Source organism: Xiphophorus couchianus, chromosome 9 (genome assembly GCF_001444195.1).
Source record: "Xiphophorus couchianus chromosome 9, X_couchianus-1.0, whole genome shotgun sequence".
In the NCBI taxonomy this organism is placed as follows: Eukaryota; Metazoa; Chordata; class Actinopteri; order Cyprinodontiformes; family Poeciliidae; genus Xiphophorus; species Xiphophorus couchianus.
The window spans coordinates 31,865,663-31,884,427 of NC_040236.1; the positions used below are offsets into that span (position 1 = coordinate 31,865,663).

At 36.8% G+C, this 18,765-nt stretch overlaps 1 protein-coding gene across 1 annotated transcript in view; it reads right to left on the minus strand.

The window, feature by feature from the left end:
- fndc7b (fibronectin type III domain containing 7b) overlaps nucleotides 1-12,132 on the minus strand; it is a 61,533-nt gene extending 49,401 nt beyond the window's left edge. Inside the window, exons 1-13 of the mRNA XM_028026987.1 lie at nucleotides 11,995-12,132; nucleotides 11,891-11,912; nucleotides 11,484-11,744; nucleotides 11,062-11,322; nucleotides 10,238-10,507; nucleotides 8,719-8,982; nucleotides 5,284-5,402; nucleotides 3,518-3,659; nucleotides 3,004-3,267; nucleotides 2,653-2,913; nucleotides 1,718-1,981; nucleotides 750-1,007; nucleotides 389-649 (exon numbers count right to left, since the gene is read on the minus strand). Coding sequence (XP_027882788.1) covers nucleotides 389-649; nucleotides 750-1,007; nucleotides 1,718-1,981; nucleotides 2,653-2,913; nucleotides 3,004-3,267; nucleotides 3,518-3,659; nucleotides 5,284-5,402; nucleotides 8,719-8,982; nucleotides 10,238-10,507; nucleotides 11,062-11,322; nucleotides 11,484-11,744; nucleotides 11,891-11,912; nucleotides 11,995-12,048 — 2,701 coding nt within the window. The 5' untranslated portion in view covers nucleotides 12,049-12,132. The remainder of the gene's footprint in view (nucleotides 1-388; nucleotides 650-749; nucleotides 1,008-1,717; nucleotides 1,982-2,652; nucleotides 2,914-3,003; nucleotides 3,268-3,517; nucleotides 3,660-5,283; nucleotides 5,403-8,718; nucleotides 8,983-10,237; nucleotides 10,508-11,061; nucleotides 11,323-11,483; nucleotides 11,745-11,890; nucleotides 11,913-11,994) is intronic.
- Between the last annotated feature and the right edge of the window lie 6,633 nt (nucleotides 12,133-18,765).

Sequence of the window (18,765 nt, forward strand, 5' to 3'; positions counted from 1 at the left end):
CTCAGTTGCAAAAAGAGGATTTGGGTCACTTTGTCTCAAAAAACTCCCTATATTTAGCCGAATTAAATAAACTAAGTAAAAGCTGATTTTTGTCCAGCAAAGCTGACTTTTTAGTCAAAGTTTCTGGATAAACGTTGTTTGTCTTATAAAAACTTTGTTATAAAAAAATTAGAGTTCTACTTTACATTTTCCATTGTAAGAATATCATGCCAGTCATAGTTTTACCCTGATTAAAAATAATCATTCTTGAAAGAAATAATCAATCATTCTTGAATTTCAGTTGGGGGCCGCACAAAACAAGTCTAAGGCCCACAAATAGCCCGCGGGCCGCACAGTGGACACTTAGAAAAAGGTAAATCTATATAATCTGATCTCTACAAATACACACCTATGGTTAGTTTCACTGGTGTGCTCCTCATGCTGCTGCACAAGTCGTCCATGGCGACCACGCTGACATTGTAAATATTGCTGCATTTTACGCCGTCCAGCCGGCACGACGTTTCCGTGGAGACGCACGTCAAACGGCTGCCTTGCCCGTCCACCGCCGTCACGGTGTAGTTCTGGGCTCCGCGGCTCGACTGCCACGCCACATCCACAAACTTCTGCCCACAGCTTCTGTTTGCCAACACGTTAGTGGGCACGCACGGCGCTGTGGGAATAAAACCTCGATTTAACTCCAATCTGGCCCACCATGAGGAATATGGAGGCATTAATTTACACATATGGCACCAAATTAAGGTTTTACTCACCTTCTTTGAAGTATGTTTGTGAAGAAAAGCTGACACAGCTCTGGTTGAAGGACATCACCTTCACTGTGTACTGCTGCCCACAGTCCTGTGAGCCAATCAGCAGCCCGGGTTGTGTGGTGTTGTACTGGGTCGTCGTCTTGTTTGCGCCTGAGATTACGGCGATGTAGCCCTGTGCTTTTCTCTGCGCGTCCCAGCTGATGTTCATGGCACCGGAGGTACAGTTCAAGTTCACCTGGACGTTAGACGGACCGCAAGGAACTGCACAGAAATGAGAAGAGCAATGTGAAATGAGTTTAAGTGTTGATCCTGAGTGATTAAAATAACACTGCATTGCAAAAACTCAAAATGTTATCAAGTATTTTTGGTCTAGTTTCTATTGCAAATATCTTAGTTCACTTGAAATAAGACAAAGGTAACTAGCAAGTAACTTTTCACCAACATATAGGAGCTTGTTTTGAGTCAATAACTCCTTAAGGACTCCTTCCATTCGCAAATAATTTCCCTTATAATAAGACATTAATCCCATTTTATAAGAGAAATAATCTGTCAGCGGAACCAGGACTTTAATCTTTATAGATTAAAGTCAGAATTCTGAGATTTAAGCTAAAATTCAGAGAAAACTAGAGAATTCTGAGATTAAAGTCAGAATTCTGAGAACTTCAGAATTTTTAAATTTTGAAATTAAAGTCAGAATTCTGAGATCAGTCAGAATACCGAGAAATAAAACCAGAATTTTTAGATCAAAGTCAGAATTCAGAAATTAAACTTAAATTTTTGAGAAAAACATCAGAATTTTGAAAATAAAGTCAGAATTCTGAGATTAAAGTCAGAATCTTCTTCCATACAAAAGAGATCATGATGTATTTGTTCTGTAACATATGTCTCCACTTTTCAAATGTTGTTCGTTTTACATTGTCACAGCTTCATGTTTATAGCTGATGTTGTTCCTTAGCTGATGTTGCTCCTACCAGACTCCATGTAGATGGGCTGAGACGGGATGCTGGAGCAGCTGGTAGCGTCGTTGTGAAACACGGAGACTTTGTAGAGGCGGCCGCATCTCAGGTTGGGAACTTTACAGCTGGTTGTGTTGGAGCTGCAGCTGAGCAATTCATAAACTTCATCAGTGACGGTGGCAGTGAAGGAGTTTATGGGCGAGCTCCACCGCCAGGAAATCAGAGCTGCGCTGGAGGCGCAGTCCAGGGCGGTGGCGACGTTGTCTGGAGCGCAGGCGGCTGGAACAGACATCAGATTCAAAATCTTACTTTTCAAACATTCACGCAGAAAGCCTTTTCAGGCCACAGCAAATGGGAAAACAGCACAGAATAAATAAATAACAAAGGGAGAAGAACAACTCAAAACCACTCCTGATTCCCCTTTTTCCCCTCTCTCTGTGCCGGCTTTAGGCGACACACAGGCCCGTTGCCGTAGCAACCGACTGACACACAACTCCACTAACTGACAGAGCAAAAATTATGCCCAGGTGTATCAAGACTCAACACTAATAAACATTTGCCTCACAAAAAATACAAAAGAGGATTAGGGCCACTGGAAAATGAAGAACTTTGACATTTTTCCTCAGAATTCTGTCTTGAAACTCAAAATTCAGACTTTTCTCAAAATTCTAATTTTTCTTCTCAGAATTCAGACTTTAAACTCAAAATTTGGACTTTAAGGAATTCTGAATTCTTAGCTTCCAATCAGAATCCTGAGATTGGAGTCTGAATTCAGAGAAAAAATGGTAGATTATTTTTTTCCAGTGGCCTTTATCCTCTTCTGTAGAAATATGACACCCTTGGACCTTGTTTTCTGGTTGTCAAAGTGTTGACGATTAATACCAAAGCACTCTTTTATTTTTAGAAACTGTGCACTGGCGTACTGTTGCTCAGCTCCTCTGTTACAGTACCTGTCTGTAAGGTGACCATCTCGCTCTCTGAGCTGTTGCAGATAAAGTTCGAGGCAATGACGTAGACGGTGTAGTTGCTGCTGCACTTCAAGCCGGTGATGGTGCAGGATGGAGAAATGGAGTTGCAGCTGCTGATCACATTGTCACTGGACTTTGCAATAGCAATGTAGAAAGCCGTTCCACTGTTCATCTTCCACGACACCCTGATGGAGTTGGACCCGCATTCCTTGGTAGCCAACACATTCTGGGGGACGCATGGGACTGAACGAGAGGCAACAAATTACATCCAGAATCTGTTATTTTTACACTTATTCCATAAAAACTGGTGTGTGAAACAAGTTTTTCCCTCACCTGTCTCAGCAGGAGAACCCAAACTTGTAGCACTGGTGCATTCGTTGTCGTACGCCGTGATGGTCATGGTCAGCTGATCTCCACAGAGGACGCCCTCCATGGCGCAGCTATTGGACTGTGAGCTGCAGTTGTAGCTGCTGTTTCGGATGTTTCCCAGAGCCTCAACGTTGTACCGCAAGGTGCCCTCAGCGTGGTCCCACTTGCTGATCAGAACGTTACTGCTGCAGCTGGCGTAAGTCTGCAAATTCTCGGGAATGCATGGCGCTGGAGAAAAAACAATACATTATAGGTTATTTCTTCAAATTTAAAATGGGATCGGATTAATCGTGATTAATTGATTGTTGAAATAATCGTCCACCAATTTAGTAACTGGTCAATCGTTAACTGGAGTGTAGATGCGTTGCAGTGTGATGTCACACATGCAAAATCCCACCCATGAAAGCGTTCAGAATGGAAGATAAAAACACACAACTGTGTTTCTGTTCACATTTTTGTAAATGTCAGTGTTTTTTACCTGTTTGAACGTCAACAGTCGAGCTAACGCCACTCATGCAGCCCTTTGTGACGGAGAGTACGGTGAACTGATACCGTCGACCACATGTCGTCTGTGTGAAGTAGCATGAGTTGTCTTCGGTCAGGCAGTTCAAGACCTCTCCCTGGACACAGAAGAAATGGGAACAAGGTGTATTCATGCTCCACTAAAGAAAAAAAATTATTTTTACATGGAAAACTTTTTATTGGTATATTAATAAGTAAACATCTTTGTGTTTGAGCAACTCTAGACTACAACCAGAGACTCCCTCTGCTGTTACTGTCAATTAACTACAACAAAAGAGTTTTTATATTTTCTAAAGAAGCATTTTAAATATTTCTTAAATGACTCCCACTATGCACATAAATACAGTCATGATTTAGTGCAACTAAACCCAATTTGTAGCATTTATGAATTTCAATTACAAGAAAAAATGCTATTTATTTATGTAAGGCATTTAAAGCTAAACCTTCTTTAGCTCATTCATAAAATATGCAAGTAAATTAGATATATGCAGTTGGAAACAGCCAGGTTTCTGTATTTTGATTGAAATTCATTGTACTCAACTTCATACAGAAGACTAGTGCCACGAAAAAAAGTCTTTCTTTTTCTAAAATTCTGACTTTAATCTCAGAACTGACTTTTTTTTCCTAAAAAAATTTACTTTTTTGAGAAAAAAATGGCTCAATTCTTTATTTTTTTCAGTGGCCCACAAAAAAAAATTATAATATTGACTCAATTAGTTAAATGTACAGGAACATCTTCAAAAATGTAGCTTTGACTTGTTTGATGAGGTGTGACACCATGAGATTCCAATATTTCACTTCTTCACAAAATTCAGATTTTTTTGAGACGCTGAATTTTTGGTTATTATGTCAGCTATTAGATTATTAGATATAAGATTGAAAATACTTCACTTTCTGAAATCGATGGCAAAAAATATTCACAATATTTAAATGATTTGTACCTGTTTAATTTGTAATAAGTAAATCTGATGCCTTTTTCTCCAGTAGCTGTCACTGAGCGAGCACACATAGCAATTTAAAAAGACCGATTAATTTAAAAATACGGAAGAGGATTAGAGACACCGAAAAGAAAAAAAAAAGAATTCTGAGATTAAAGTCAGACTTTAATCTCATAATTCCGACTTCCTGACTCTAATCTCAGAATTCTGACTTTAATCTCAGAATTTTAACTTTAATCTCAGAATTTTGACTTTAATCTCAGAATTCTGACTTTAATCTCAGAATTCCAGCTTTAATCTCAGAATTTTAACTTTAATCTCAGAATTTTAACTTTAATCTCAGAATTTTGACTTTAATCTCAGAATTCTGACTTTAATCTCAGAATTCTGACTTTAATCTCAGAATTCCGGCTTTAATCTCAGAATTTTAACTTTAATCTCAGAATTTTAACTTTAATCTCAGAATTCTGACTTTAAAGTTTCTTTTTTTTTCGGTGGCCCTAATCCTCTTCCGTATAAAAGTCATAAATATTCGACTGCAAGAGGAAGTTACACTGGCGCACACTTAACGACTCTTGCTAAGCGCCAACAAAAATCAAGAAGAAGAAGGAAGAAGAAGAAGAAGTTCCACCGGCCGTTAGCTTCTGGCTAACAAAGTTAGCTAGCAAAATTTGCCACCAAGTTCGCCACCACACTGCGGTTCCCACCGGACCAAACTTTTTTTTTTTTTTAAGAATAAACCCCAAATCAGACACCAAATAAAATAAAATCTATTTTATTTTACCTTTGAGTCTTCTGCCCGGGCCATGTAGAAATCTTTGCCGCTTGTGTGATTCCATGAGAAGATAATGACGTTGCTGCTACATTCTCGCAACAACATCGGGTTGCCAGGAGGGCAGGATACTAGACAGAAAGAGATATCAAATTTGTAATTTAAACCTCATAACCACATCATGTTATACACTTTAATATATATATACTCACATAAAGTTACCAAAAGAAGAATAGGTGGTTAATGTATAACAGAAGAAGTAAAAAAAATACCAGTAATTATGTTTAAATGTCACAATCAAAGGGAAATCTCTTTTTAGGTTAAAACGCCCTGATACAGATAGCTGCGTTCCCCTGCATTCAGGTTTTATAAAAGCACAAGTCTATTATGAAGAGAAAGAACACAAAACAATGTGATATTGAGTGAAGCTGAATGGGAGACCCATTTTTTAAGAAGATAATTCAAACATGGACATGAACCTGGACGGATTTGAAAGATGAAACCTGTAAACAAGTATTCCCTAAAGTAATGAGACTCATTTTAAAAGATTTAACTTTTCAAATTTTACATCTTATATTTGAGAGAAAAGTATTTTAATAATTTTTTTTATTAAAGTTTATGATTACTACAGGGTGTTACAATCACCAGATTTAGTGACGCAGTACTGTAAAACATTTGTCACATTACATTGAAGAACATGAAAAAAACTTCATTTCTTTTGGTTATTTAATTAAACTTCACTGCAAAAACACAAAATCTTACCAAGTAATTTTGTGTAGTTTCCAATGCAAATATCTTAGGACACTTGAAATAAAACAAAACTAACTTACAAGCATCTTTTACGCAACATAGAGGAGCTTGTTTTAAATAAATAATTCCTTAATATTGATGAAAAAGTACTAACTCCATTGGCATATTATTTCACTTACAACATGAAAAACATATCTTGTTATGAGTCAAATTAACTTGCTGCAAAGTTGCTTGTCTTAATTCAAGTGTACTAAGATATTCGAAACTAGACCAAAACTACTTGGTAAGATTTTGTATTTTTCCTAATAATACTTTCTACTAAGCAACACAATAAATTCTGATAAAAAATAGTTTAAACATGATGAATGTCGTCCTCTAAAAGTGCAAACTAACCATTGCACCTTACTAATACACTCACTCACGTTGCAACACAGGATACAAAAACATGCCACTAAGCCTTCTGGGAAATAGTAAGCACTAACTTAAAAACCCTCGTGTAAATTAATAAAAAGTTAACACAGCTACCTCTCACAAACTCACACATTCAAGAAGAATAGAAGTTAGCAGACACAACTAAATGTTTTACAGTGAAGTCTTAATTTTTTCTATCGTTTATCAAGCCGACTGAAAAGATAATGGGCGTCATGCGTGACCTGCGTTGGGGAGGCAGGACAGCGAGTCTGAGGCAGAATGTTCAAAAGAATGGAGCGACATATGAGATGAAAGCATTTAACAAAAAGAGACACCTGGGTGGAGCAGTAAAAAATATCACCATCGAAGAATTTGATAGAACATCCCCATTCATTTCACCGGCACTTAGCGGTTAGGTTACATCTTTTTATTGCTACATTATTACCCAATTAATTCTTATGGATGAGGTTACAGTTCTCTGCTGCCTGTGGCAGTTCAGAGCCACATATTTAACAAGAAATGGATTAGATGGGGGTCAGATGTCAGATGGCATTTCACTTTGCTGTACACAAGCAGGCAGGTTACCAGACATTTAAATCACAATGATTATTGGATATCTTATTCAGTTTCTTTATGTGTATACCGGAGTTATTTTTTTTCTGGCACTCAGGATTTCTGTAGGAAAATGTAAAAATTCAGAGATTTCATCTGTTTTTAGGTTATAAAATCTAGAGAAAAAAATCAGCCTGAGCAATGATGTTGTGATTTATTACCATTTTTTCTTTTTTATCTATCAATTAGTCAACATTTTACTTGTTTATTTTGGTCACTTTAATCTTTCCATGTACAAGTCAATGGTAAAAAAAACCAAAAAAACAAAACAAAAAGAGAGAGAAAATGAAAGAAAACTAATTCAGAAATATATAAATAATATTTCACTTCCTGTCAATGGCAAGAACACAAAGTGTAGAGCAAAAAATGTCTATTTTATGGTAACTACAATTTTTGTAATTTTATTTTTGGGCCTAATGTAACAGTTTCTTCTTATAGCACAGTGTTTTTCAAAGTAAGGGCCACTAGAGGGCGTTAAGGGGGCCTCAGAAAGTTGGAGGGAAAAAAAATTATGCAATATATTTTTAAATTATGTATATATTTAAATCATACAATCTGATCTATTTTTCCAATCATTATTCTAAAATATAGATTAAAATAAACGTTATTTGCCATGTTCATATTGGCTATGCTAGCTCGAGGCGCTTGCTATGCTAGCTTGGTCCTCAAGACAGAAGACGGAGCCATTACTGGCTAAAATCACTCCATATGAGGCTGCCTTGATGCCAAACAGATGTAACAGTTAATGAATAATGAAATCAAAATAGGAAAAAACTGTAAAAAAAAAAAGCCAATGTTTCTTCACATATTTTGTAACATTGTCTGACGAACTGCAAACGAGGTTCCTGGCTAATGCTAATGCTGTTGGTTTCCAGATCAGCTGCCCATTATTTTTCTGAGTTACCTTTTCCCTCAGAAGTCAGAACATGAACCACAGAATAATTTTACATTTTGTTCCAAGTTTGTGAAATTTGTGGTTGGTGAACAAAAAAATACTACTATAAGTAAAATAATCAATCAAGAATGATCCGTTTGTACTACCTCTAATTCACATGGCAGCCATATTGGATTTTGAGGTAAAAACCAACAGACTTTCCATGTTAGAATTCAAACTTTAGGGGAGAAAATGTGATTTTCTTCCAACTTTGGAGTACAGTTGGAATGCTTACACTGCAAAAACACAAAATCTTAAGCATTTTAGTCTAGCTTCTAGAGAAATTATGTTAGTACACTTGAAATAAGACAAAACTAACTTTACACGCAACTTTTGAGTAAGATGTAGGAGCTTGTTTTAAGTAAATGAGTCAATAATTCTAAAACTGGCAGATTATTTCATTTAAGACATTCCTTACATATTGTAAGTAAAATAATCTCCCAGAAGAACTGGTACTTTGTCATCAATATTAATGAAATGTTGATTTAAAACAAGCTGTTATATCTTGCTGAAATGTTGATGTTAATTTAAGTGTACCAATATATTTGTACTAGAAACTAGACCAAAAATATTTGAGGTTATTCATTTGGTGTTTTTGCAGTGCAGTGTGTTGGGGGCATGTTATGCTAGACGAACACCAGTAGAATAAGGTGTTTATATAAAACAAATGCATGTTTATGGGTCTCAGTATGAGACTGAGATTTACTTTATGTGTTTTTCTTTGCTGTTTTGTGGCTCACCGGTCTGAAACGAAGCTGAAGTGGCGTTAACCCGGTTCTTGCAGTTGTTTGACACGGGCATGACGTGCATCTTGTACTGTTGGCCACATGTCAGTCCGCCGATGGTGCAGCTGGTGCTCTGGCTCGTGCATTGAATCTCTGATCCGTGTCCGTCCACTGCCGTGGCGATGTAGGAGTTGGCTCCAAAGACAGACGACCAAGAAGCTACGGCGGAGTTTGTGGTGCAGGAGTAATCCACCGATACAGATGACACTGGTGCCAACTCTGTGAAAGGTTGAATATAAGAAATTTTATTTATTTTGGGTATTTTTCACATGAGAAAACCTCCTGTACTACGAAAGTGTAAAATTTGACCAAATATTATTGGTCTAGTTTCTACTGCAAATATCTCAGTACCCTTGAAATAAGATAAAACCAAACTACAAGTAACTTTTCAGCTAGAAGTAGGAGCTTGTTTCCGGTAAATAATTCCTTAATATTAATTTTATAAAAGGACTACTTCCACTGGCATATTATTTCACTTATAACAAGTAAAATAGTCTGTCGATGGAACCAGAACTTTTTCATCAATATTAAGGAATTACTGAACTAAAACAAGCTCCTTGTTTTAGAAAAACTACCTGTAAGTTAAATTTGTCTTATTTCAATTATATTAAGATATTTGCAATAGAAACTACACCAAAAATACTTTTGCAGTCTTAAAGCTTCCCACCATTACACCTGACAATAAATTATTACTATGGTATGTATGAAATGATTACATGTTTTTCTTCCTTGTAACTGTAAATTAATCCCTATTTTCTGTACATTTGAGAGGCTTTTGGTCATCAGGCTGCTGGAAAAAGGCATTTTTGAGCTGCAAAAACAAAAAAACCTCACTATGAATTTCTGTTTAGTTTCTAGTGCATATAAATATCTTAGTACACTAGAAATAAGGTCCAATTTCCAAGCACAGTTTCAGTAAGATATTGGAGCTTTTATAAGTAAATAATTCCTTAGTTAATATTGATGAAAAAGTCCTAGTTCCACTTTATGACAAGACATTTTTTAGAGTTTCATTAGTGAAATATTCTGCCAGCTGAACATTTTCATCAGTATTAGGGAATTATTGACTTAAAATGGCTCTTATATTGTGTTTAAATGTTCCTTGTAAGATAGTTTTGTCTTATTTTCAGTGTACTAAGATATTTGCAATAGAAACTAGACAAAAATACTTGGCAATATCTTGTATTTTTGCAGTCTGAAAAGTTCAGAAACAAGTCAGAATTACTGATTAGATAATCATTGGCTCAAATTTGACCCTCTTTTATAAGATAAAAAAAAATCGTCTATGGATTAATTTCTTTCAGGGAATTTTTTATATGACACTCTCAATAACAAGATAAGATGCTGGAGAATCTGAATCCTTTTTACCCTGGGGATCATCTTCTGCATGTCTGAAAGGCTGGCCTGAGAGAGAATAGCTGACCTAGATCTTTATTCAGAAGTTACTGATACAGCTTTGGCCCTGCAAACTCACTGTTGGTGCTGTAGTTGTGGTTTGTGGGCTCGCTCAGCACCAGGAACTTGCTGAACGAGGACACGGATATCAGATAGTTGGAGCATGGGCGGATGCCGTTGATGTCCAGGTTGGTGTTTGTGACATTGTACACAGAAGGCTTCATGTTGGGTTCATCAAGGTTCCGAAAGGTGACCTGGTACATCAGGACGTTTACCACCGGCGTCCACGTAACTCTCACTGTTTCAACATTGGTTTGTGTTGTTTCAACTCCAACAGGAGGCTGCACCACTAAAAGACATAACAGATCGCATAAATTCTCATTTATTATTAGATTATGATACATTATTCACTTATTTAAAACTATTGATATTTGAAGCATATCCAAATACGGTACAGATTTAAGGAATTAGATGTTGTACGTAGGACTTGGTATCACAAAATGCCTAATCACAAATAACTATGATCAGAATTAAAGACAAGAAATTTTACTCTGGGCATCCTTAATTATGATTATTCAGTTTAAGATTATTTTAATCCTGTTCTACTTTTGATAACACCATCTAAATGTTAGGTAGGAGGGGTTTTTCCAACCAAAACATTAAAAGTACTCAAAGCAGAAAACTCTTTAAGCACCACACCAGCGTTGAATCCAAACTAAATTTAAAAAGAAACCAAATATAAATGGATATAAACGGACATAAGCTCCATGATGATCAGGGTTTTGTTGCCTCTTATCTTCCTGTTTCTAATTTGGATGCAAATAAAGATCTCATAATTCAATAGCTAACAACTTGTCTTCAGTAAAACAGATTAAGTTTCTCGTCAGATCTTTTCAAACTCACACGTTGTGATGGTCCTGACGTTGCTTTTGTTTCCCAAGCCTGCCTGGTTTGCCGTATAAACATAGCAGTCGTAGTTGGTGGTGGGCCGCAGGTTTGTCACCGTGGCTGTGGTGTTGGTGTAGGTGAAGTTTAGCATATTCCCTGTAACCTGGGAGGACACCTGCAAGATGTAGTACTGCGCAGATGGTACTGCTGTCCATTTTACAGTAATGGAGGTACTTGACTGTGGCCAGCCTTCTAAAATGTGTGATGCATCAGGTACTGCGAGTAAAAAATAGAGAAAAGAAAAGCTTTATATGCACCGAGTTGTTTAATTTAAAAGAGAATATTAAAACTTTCTCATCTAAAAGCCTAGTATTTCATGTATCTGTTTAATATGTGAGATATCAAGCAAAAATGAAAATATTCCCTGTTGGATTTACCTGAGAGTACCAACGCTGACGTCACACAGCTCACACTTAAAAAATTAATCACTTTAAGAGTCACATTGTACTCAGTTCCAGGACTGAGACCCAGGATGTTCCTCTCAGTCACCTGCGCCCCTGATACAAGGACAATCGGCGCCGTATCCGTCGAGTTTTTCTTTCTGGTGTCCAACATATAGCTTGTTGCTCCTGGATAACTCTCCCATTTTACGAAAATGGAAGAGGCAGTTGTTGACTTTACTGATAAAATTTTACACGCTGAAAATTAAGAAGTATGAAGCAGTAAAGTTAATAAACCACAACATATATAATGGAAAAACAACAGTTTTACCTGTACATATTTATCTTTCTAAATTCCATTTTTGGGCTTGAAATTTTGAGTTTAAATTTTTTAATTTTCTTACCTCCTGCACTACAATGATGTATCTGTAAACAGCAAAATAATTATGTGATATGATTTAAATTTCAACAATAAATTACAATACATTCAGATTAAATATAGATTTACCTGTGTGAGAGAAACCAAAGCTAAAGAAAATCCTATTGCTCCCAGCAATCCCATCTTTCACACTGAGACTGGGATTAAAATCTCTTTAATGTATAAGGGAGCTAAACACAAAAGATGTGCAGGATTCTTTTGAGCTTTGATTTAAGACGGGTGAGAACCAATCATGTTTACCTGATGAGGAGAGGCGGTCCAACCTGCAGACTGAGGCAGTCACAGCTGCAGTGGGAGGGATGGATGCTAGTTGGACAAGTTTAGCTAACACTTATGTACCAGCTTGCACAACCTGTGATAGGGGATGTTTATAATGGATCCCCATCTTTTCTAAATGTTTCTATCCATTTATTGTTTTACAACCTCCATCCATCCATCCATTTTCTGTTCACCCTTGTCCCAAATGGGGTCGGGAGGGTTGCTGGTGCCCATCTCCAGCTACGTTCCGGGCGAGAGGCGGGGTACACCCTGGACAGGTCGCCAGTCTGTCGCAGGGCTGTTTTACAACCTTTTTTTCTCTATTTGTTTTTTGATAGTGTTACATTTTAATTTGTTCATAAATACCCTGTCACTATTTAAATCTAGAAAACATTTGAAAAATCAAAAAGTTGCTAGAAAAAAATGAGACACTTTCATTTCTTAACTTTAAGAAATGAGACATTTTTCTTGTTTTTTCTAGAAAAAAAAAAGGAATTTTCTATTTTTTTTTAGAAAACAAGAAACGCAAATCTTTTGTTCACCTTGCACTCCAAAAGTTGAAAAAAAAATTGCTTGAAAAAATATGGAAATTTTTAGAATAATCTCAGAAATTTTCTAGAAAAAACTTTTTCAAAGTTGAAAATTTTCTACAACTGGGGACAGAAAGCCCCCAGTTTCTAAATTTGAAAAGTCAAATGTTTCTGGAAAAACTCAAAAATGTTAAGATTAATCTCAGAAAGTTTCTAGAAAAAACTTCTACATTTCTGAGTTTTAGAAGTTGAAAATGTGCTAGAATAAAATATTAGAAATGTTAAGATTAATCGCAGAAATTCAAAATAAAAAATTTTCAACTTTTGAAAAGTCCAAGTTTTTTGTAGAAACTTTCTGTTTTATCTAAAAAAAATAAATTTCTTTTTGGCGGAAATGTACTCCTCTTGAAACTGTCGGTGTTTTCGGATTATCCGCCTTTTTGAAAGCACCAAAACACCTTGAGTCAACTGTAGTTGTCATGACAACCACTAGATGGCGCTTTTCTTTCAGAACGTCATCGAAGACGCATGCGCATTTGATCCTTTGTTTCCACCTCACTAGCTTCGACTAGCTTTTCAAAACAGTAACCTGCTTCCATCTACCGTGAACGAAGTGCTCATGTAACACAAGTATTCATCATCAGGAATTGCAAATTGAACAGCTTATAAATAGCACAACACAGAACAATTCTATCCGCATCTGCCCGTATATGCGTAGAATAAACCGTACAGCCGTTTCAGAAAAGTTTCACTGAGATTTTGTTTCAAATACTGCAGGTGTTACAGCAAAATAACACCTGCTTAAAAGAGTCCGGAGACTATTTTCGACGGGTGGAAAGGAAAAAAAATGTTACAGTTTAACCGAAGAATATGGCTTTGAATGGGCAAAAATTTTACCCAATCGCTAACGTTTTGGCTATCCGCCATTTCGATGGTGTGAAGCTTACCGGAAGTTGCCTGCGTTGTAAACAGCAACTCCACTGTGAAGAGAGAAGGGCCCAGCCGAACAAAATGGCGGATATTTGGAAGCGCTGGCCAACACGGACTTGAACGGCTTCGTCCACTTCCTCCGCTGCTGTTGCTAAAACTACGGGCTCGCTACAGCTCTAACGGGGCAAAGCATGGACGACAACGTTCACAACTTCTCCTCCTTTGCTGATTGGCCCGGCAGAAATTCTACCGCACGATTCAAAGTAAGTGTAAGAAAATCCTTATTACCGTATTTATTTATTTTCTCCTTTTCTTTTTAGCTTGTTGTCCATTCTAAATCTTCTGAGCCAATTTACAATTTACTAGAAAATTAATTTACTTTTTCTCAATTATGAGTCAACCTTAAAATTCGAATTTCATCAAGTTGATTAGCAGCAGTAGACAAGTTGTCTAAGCATTGTTTAAGTTCTGAATTCAGTGACGTGCGGTCAGGGGAGGCAGGTGAGGCAGTGCCTCACCAGCCATCATGGAAAGAAAGAAAATATATAATCATAAAGTAATTTAAATTGTTATATTCATCCGGTGGTTTGTACTAAAAAATATTTATTTTTCATGTAGCTTCACCAATTTCGATTTTTATTTGTTCAAAATCGCTGAATTTTCTTATTTTCCCATTCAAATGCTTGGAAGCGATGCCGGTGAGGCAGCAGCGAGCTCTGCCTCACCTTGGATTGCGCAACCCCTGGCTCTGCGCTGGCTGCTAAGCGGAGAGAGCATGTTGCTGTACGGTGTCAATAAAATGGTTTAAACAAATTTAATATGTGAACTTATTTCCAATAATTTAGCTTATGTATATAATGTACAGTGCTTTTTGTCACCAACTGTGTTTGTGTAACGTGTTTCGTGTAATGAGCGATTATAAACGGCAGAGAACAGGTTCGAGGTGAGGCAGGCAGTTCTCTTGCCTCATGGCAGGGGGCGCTCAAGATCCCAGACGTTCGTCTTGTTCACTCCTCAACTGCCGAGTAAGTGATAGCGAGCTAGGCTAAACGATTCGGGAAGCAAGTCAAGTGCAGCGATAGATTATAATAGAGATAGTGATTTTTTTCCTCTCGCTTATCCCGACTTTCGACATGGATGACTACATTACAACACTAAAAAAGTTTTCTCAAGTGGACTTTCAATCGAAGCAGGAGATAATAACCAAAGGAAGACCAACGCCGGAGCTGAAAGGTTTGTATGTGTAAGGATGCAGAAGTGAAACATAACCTGTAAACTGCTGTCAATCTATGCATCTATTTGCAAATCTGATTCTGATGACGTCAGTGCCTCACCAGCTATGAACCTCACCGCACGTCACTGGTTCTGATAGCTCACTAATGTTGATCTGTCAGCTTATTACTGTAATTTAAATCAAATAATTATTTCACAGTATGCAAAAATACTCTCCTCATCTTTTATTGTCAAATTAAAATAACTACTTATTCTAAGTTATAAGAAATATAACATTTTTATATTTTATAAAACAAAAGTTATATTTTGACTTAAAGAGTAACTAAATGCAGCTCAATTGCATTGATTTGGTCACAGAAAGTCCTCATTTATACATGAAGCCCCTTTTATTTTTAAGTTTCCATCTTCCTTCCACTACCAGTTTACAGTAAGTAATGGACTCCAAAGGCATGTTTATGGGTTTAAACATCTTTTTTTGTCATTTTTCTAACAATGCACAAGAACATAGTGAATGACCTGATCCCTGGAGATAATGACTAAGGAGGGGCAGCTTAAGAAAAGGAGACAAGTTCTACTGAAACTGAAGAAAAGGAACGTAATCTTAGGAATTTGGATTTCATCTAAATATATACATTCTTAGAAAAAACCCAAGCTGGGACTCTTAATTGTATTTATTTACTTTTGAAAGATTTTAAACGCAACTATGAAACAACAATAGATCTTTTATGATAAAATAATAAAAGGGCCATCGCCACTTGCTTCCTTATGAAGCACTAGAGATAAAAAAAAGGAAGTCAACATGAAACCCTGGAGGAAACTTAAGCTGCCCTGTAAACGCACAATTCTAAGCTCATTGAATGAGGACAAGCGATGTGAACACCCTGATATTTCCTTGCATTGTCCTGAGAGGACATTGTTACAGGTCACACGTATTGAGCATCTCTTGATGCAACTTCCAGTAGATTTCTCAGCTAATCTTCATCTTTTATGTTGGCAGTTTGTTGCTCGTAACCAGTGTTGTTGCGCAACACCCCCCCCCTCCTTTCTGTCTCTACTCTCTCACTCTCGTACTTCCTCTTCTGAGAGGGGAGATGTGCTACCAGCTCTCCGTCTAACGGGTCCGTTGAGTTTCCTAAATCTGCTGGGATTTACCCTGTCCAGAACTGAAGTAAACTCTGTTTAAGCTGGTTTCGAGAAACGATTCGCCTGGTTATCTGACGGCCTACATCCAGGTGTCCCACCCTTCTTCCCCCTGTGAATTAGCCAGACTGAGCAGCCTACAGCCAACTAGTTTCACAGAGCACACCTGTTAACGGTCGCTCGTTCTCTATTTTGCAACTTGCATTTGTTATTGAACCAGGTAGGTTTTAGTGACTCGGGCGAGTCCCAAGGATGAGGTTTTAAATATGGGCTACCAGCAACCTAAAAACATTTTCCACTTTTTCCTCTCCAGAATCAAACATCACAGCTATTTTACAACCATCAAAGAACTTTAAGGTGACTCATTAACTGAATGTCCACAACATCTTTAGATTTTCTTTATGCTAAATATTTTATTAGTAAGGCATTTTTGCAAGGGTCAGTACAGCTTCATTCAGTAGCAGAAATAATCAAATAAGTAAAATCAGTCATCTAGTCTATCTTTCCCTACTGCTGACACTGAGAACTAAAAAAGGGAACCTTAGAGAGAGACGGACGGAGTTTGGCGTCTCGAACCCCAGACCTGGCACCATGATGAAGAAGGTGTTGCAACAGGAGGAAGATGTTGATCGATGAAGGCCAGGATCTCCGCAGGTCTGATGAGCCTCCTCTCCGCATGGATGCTGAGGTCACACAGGACTTGGTGCTGGCAGGAAAAAAGGCACCAGTTCTTCTTCCTTGTCTTTGTCTTCATCTTTGTCTTTGGGGTCAGAACCCAGCCGATGAGAGAAGTGCGATTCGAAGCCACAGATTGTGGGCCAGACGGGTTGGTCTCCATGTGCAGGACAGTCTTCGGCTCTGTGGCCCCGGCTCTTCTTCAGCTGCAGAGTTCTTTGTCCATCTCGATCTTGGCTCGAAGCTGCCCGGAGGATCCAACGAACGGTTCCTCTTTTGCACCCACCTTATATAGGGTTCATCTGTCTGCTTAGACAGATGATCTCATATCCGTCACTGTCTTAAGAGACATCATGTCATGATGTCTGTGCCAATGTCTCAGGGCTGCTCAACCTCCTGTTTCCATATAAGGTGCTGATCATCTCTGCTCTCCTGTTAGTTCCCCTTTTCCCTTCCTGTCACCTTTCACCTACCATCTACCTCCAACATATCAGTGATGTTTAATTGCAGTTTTACAACCTTTTACACCATTTCAAGTTTAATGTCAAAATCACATTTATATCACATTTATTTTCTTTAGCTTCTCTGATTTAGCATTCATTTATAATTTTATAACTATAACTTATTAATTATATTTATTATAATCTTAATGTGAGTTATTACAGATGTTTTTCTGAAAAGAAACCAAGAATAATACATGATTCTAATTATTTACTACTAAAGTTACAGTTACTTGTTTTTCTTGTAAGTGTTCTCACAAATGTAAGTGTAAGTATTATTACAATTAAACCAATATTAATATAAGTATTTTACTTTGAATCTTATCCAATTACTAATAATGTTTAGATTTAATTTTTTAAAACTTTCATGCTTTAAACTAAGAAATAGTCTCAGCTATTTTTATAAATCTGCAGGCTGGAAACTTCCTCTTTTTCCAGGAAACCTGCTTTTCCTGTTTAATGAATCTCTCTGACTGACTATGATTTCTTATGATTAGATAGAAAAAAGTAGAATTAAAGCAAAGTTTGCATGAGACAAAAACAACACACACAACTAGATTTATTTTATTGACACTTAAGTCTAATGTTGGGCCTTGATGTCACTTGAGTGATTCATTTTAAAGATAACTTTATTTATTATTACTGTTAAACTAACTTTATTGACACTTAAGTCTACTGCTGGGCCTTGATATCACTTGAGTGATTCATTTTAAAGATAACTTTATTTATTATTACTGTTAAACTAAAATCTCCAGCATGGGGAAGTGGGATGAGCTCGGATTTTCTTGACACCAGCAACAACAACCCATAAAATACTGCCAGGATTGGTGATTTGTTTTTGGTGCAAACTCAACAAAATAATAAGAAATGTTTCACATGTGAGGAAGCTTAAAGGTAAACACTAAAGCTTGATGTACAAATTTACTTAATTACATTTACTTGAGTAATTCCCTGGAAAACATTTACTTTTAGAAGTATTTTTACTACACTGTAGTTTTTACTTTTATTTGAATAATTTTATTATGAAGTATCATTTCTCTTACTTGAGTAAATTTCTGGATTTTCTACCCATTGAGTGAAAAACAAACATGTTTTAAGCAAATAAATCCACCAGACACAGACACACACCTGCAGTTTTGGTTAAAGTTTCATAAGTTTTTTTATTGAAAGAAACTGATTTGGAAAAAGTGATTTTGTTAATTTTTGCAACTTTTATGAACTATTGTCATTTTGGTCCTTAAAATGCCAAAATTTTCACTTAACTGTATGTTTTGGTCTGTCTGATTATGTCATTTATATATTAAAAATATTAATTATTAATATTAATAATTTGATCAGTTACTCAGTACTTGAGTAGGCTTTTTAAAAAATTTTACTCTTACTTGAATAATTTCTTGGACGGACACTTTTTACTTTTACTTGAGTACAAATATGTTGAAGCAGTGCCGCTCTTACTTTGGGTTCTTTAGGGGCAAAGAACCCAACGTTTTGGGGTTCTTTGCCCTCCTCTGACAACAAGCATACACTTAAAGGCATAACATTACAGTGTTTATTTTTCTTCTGGGCACCTATTT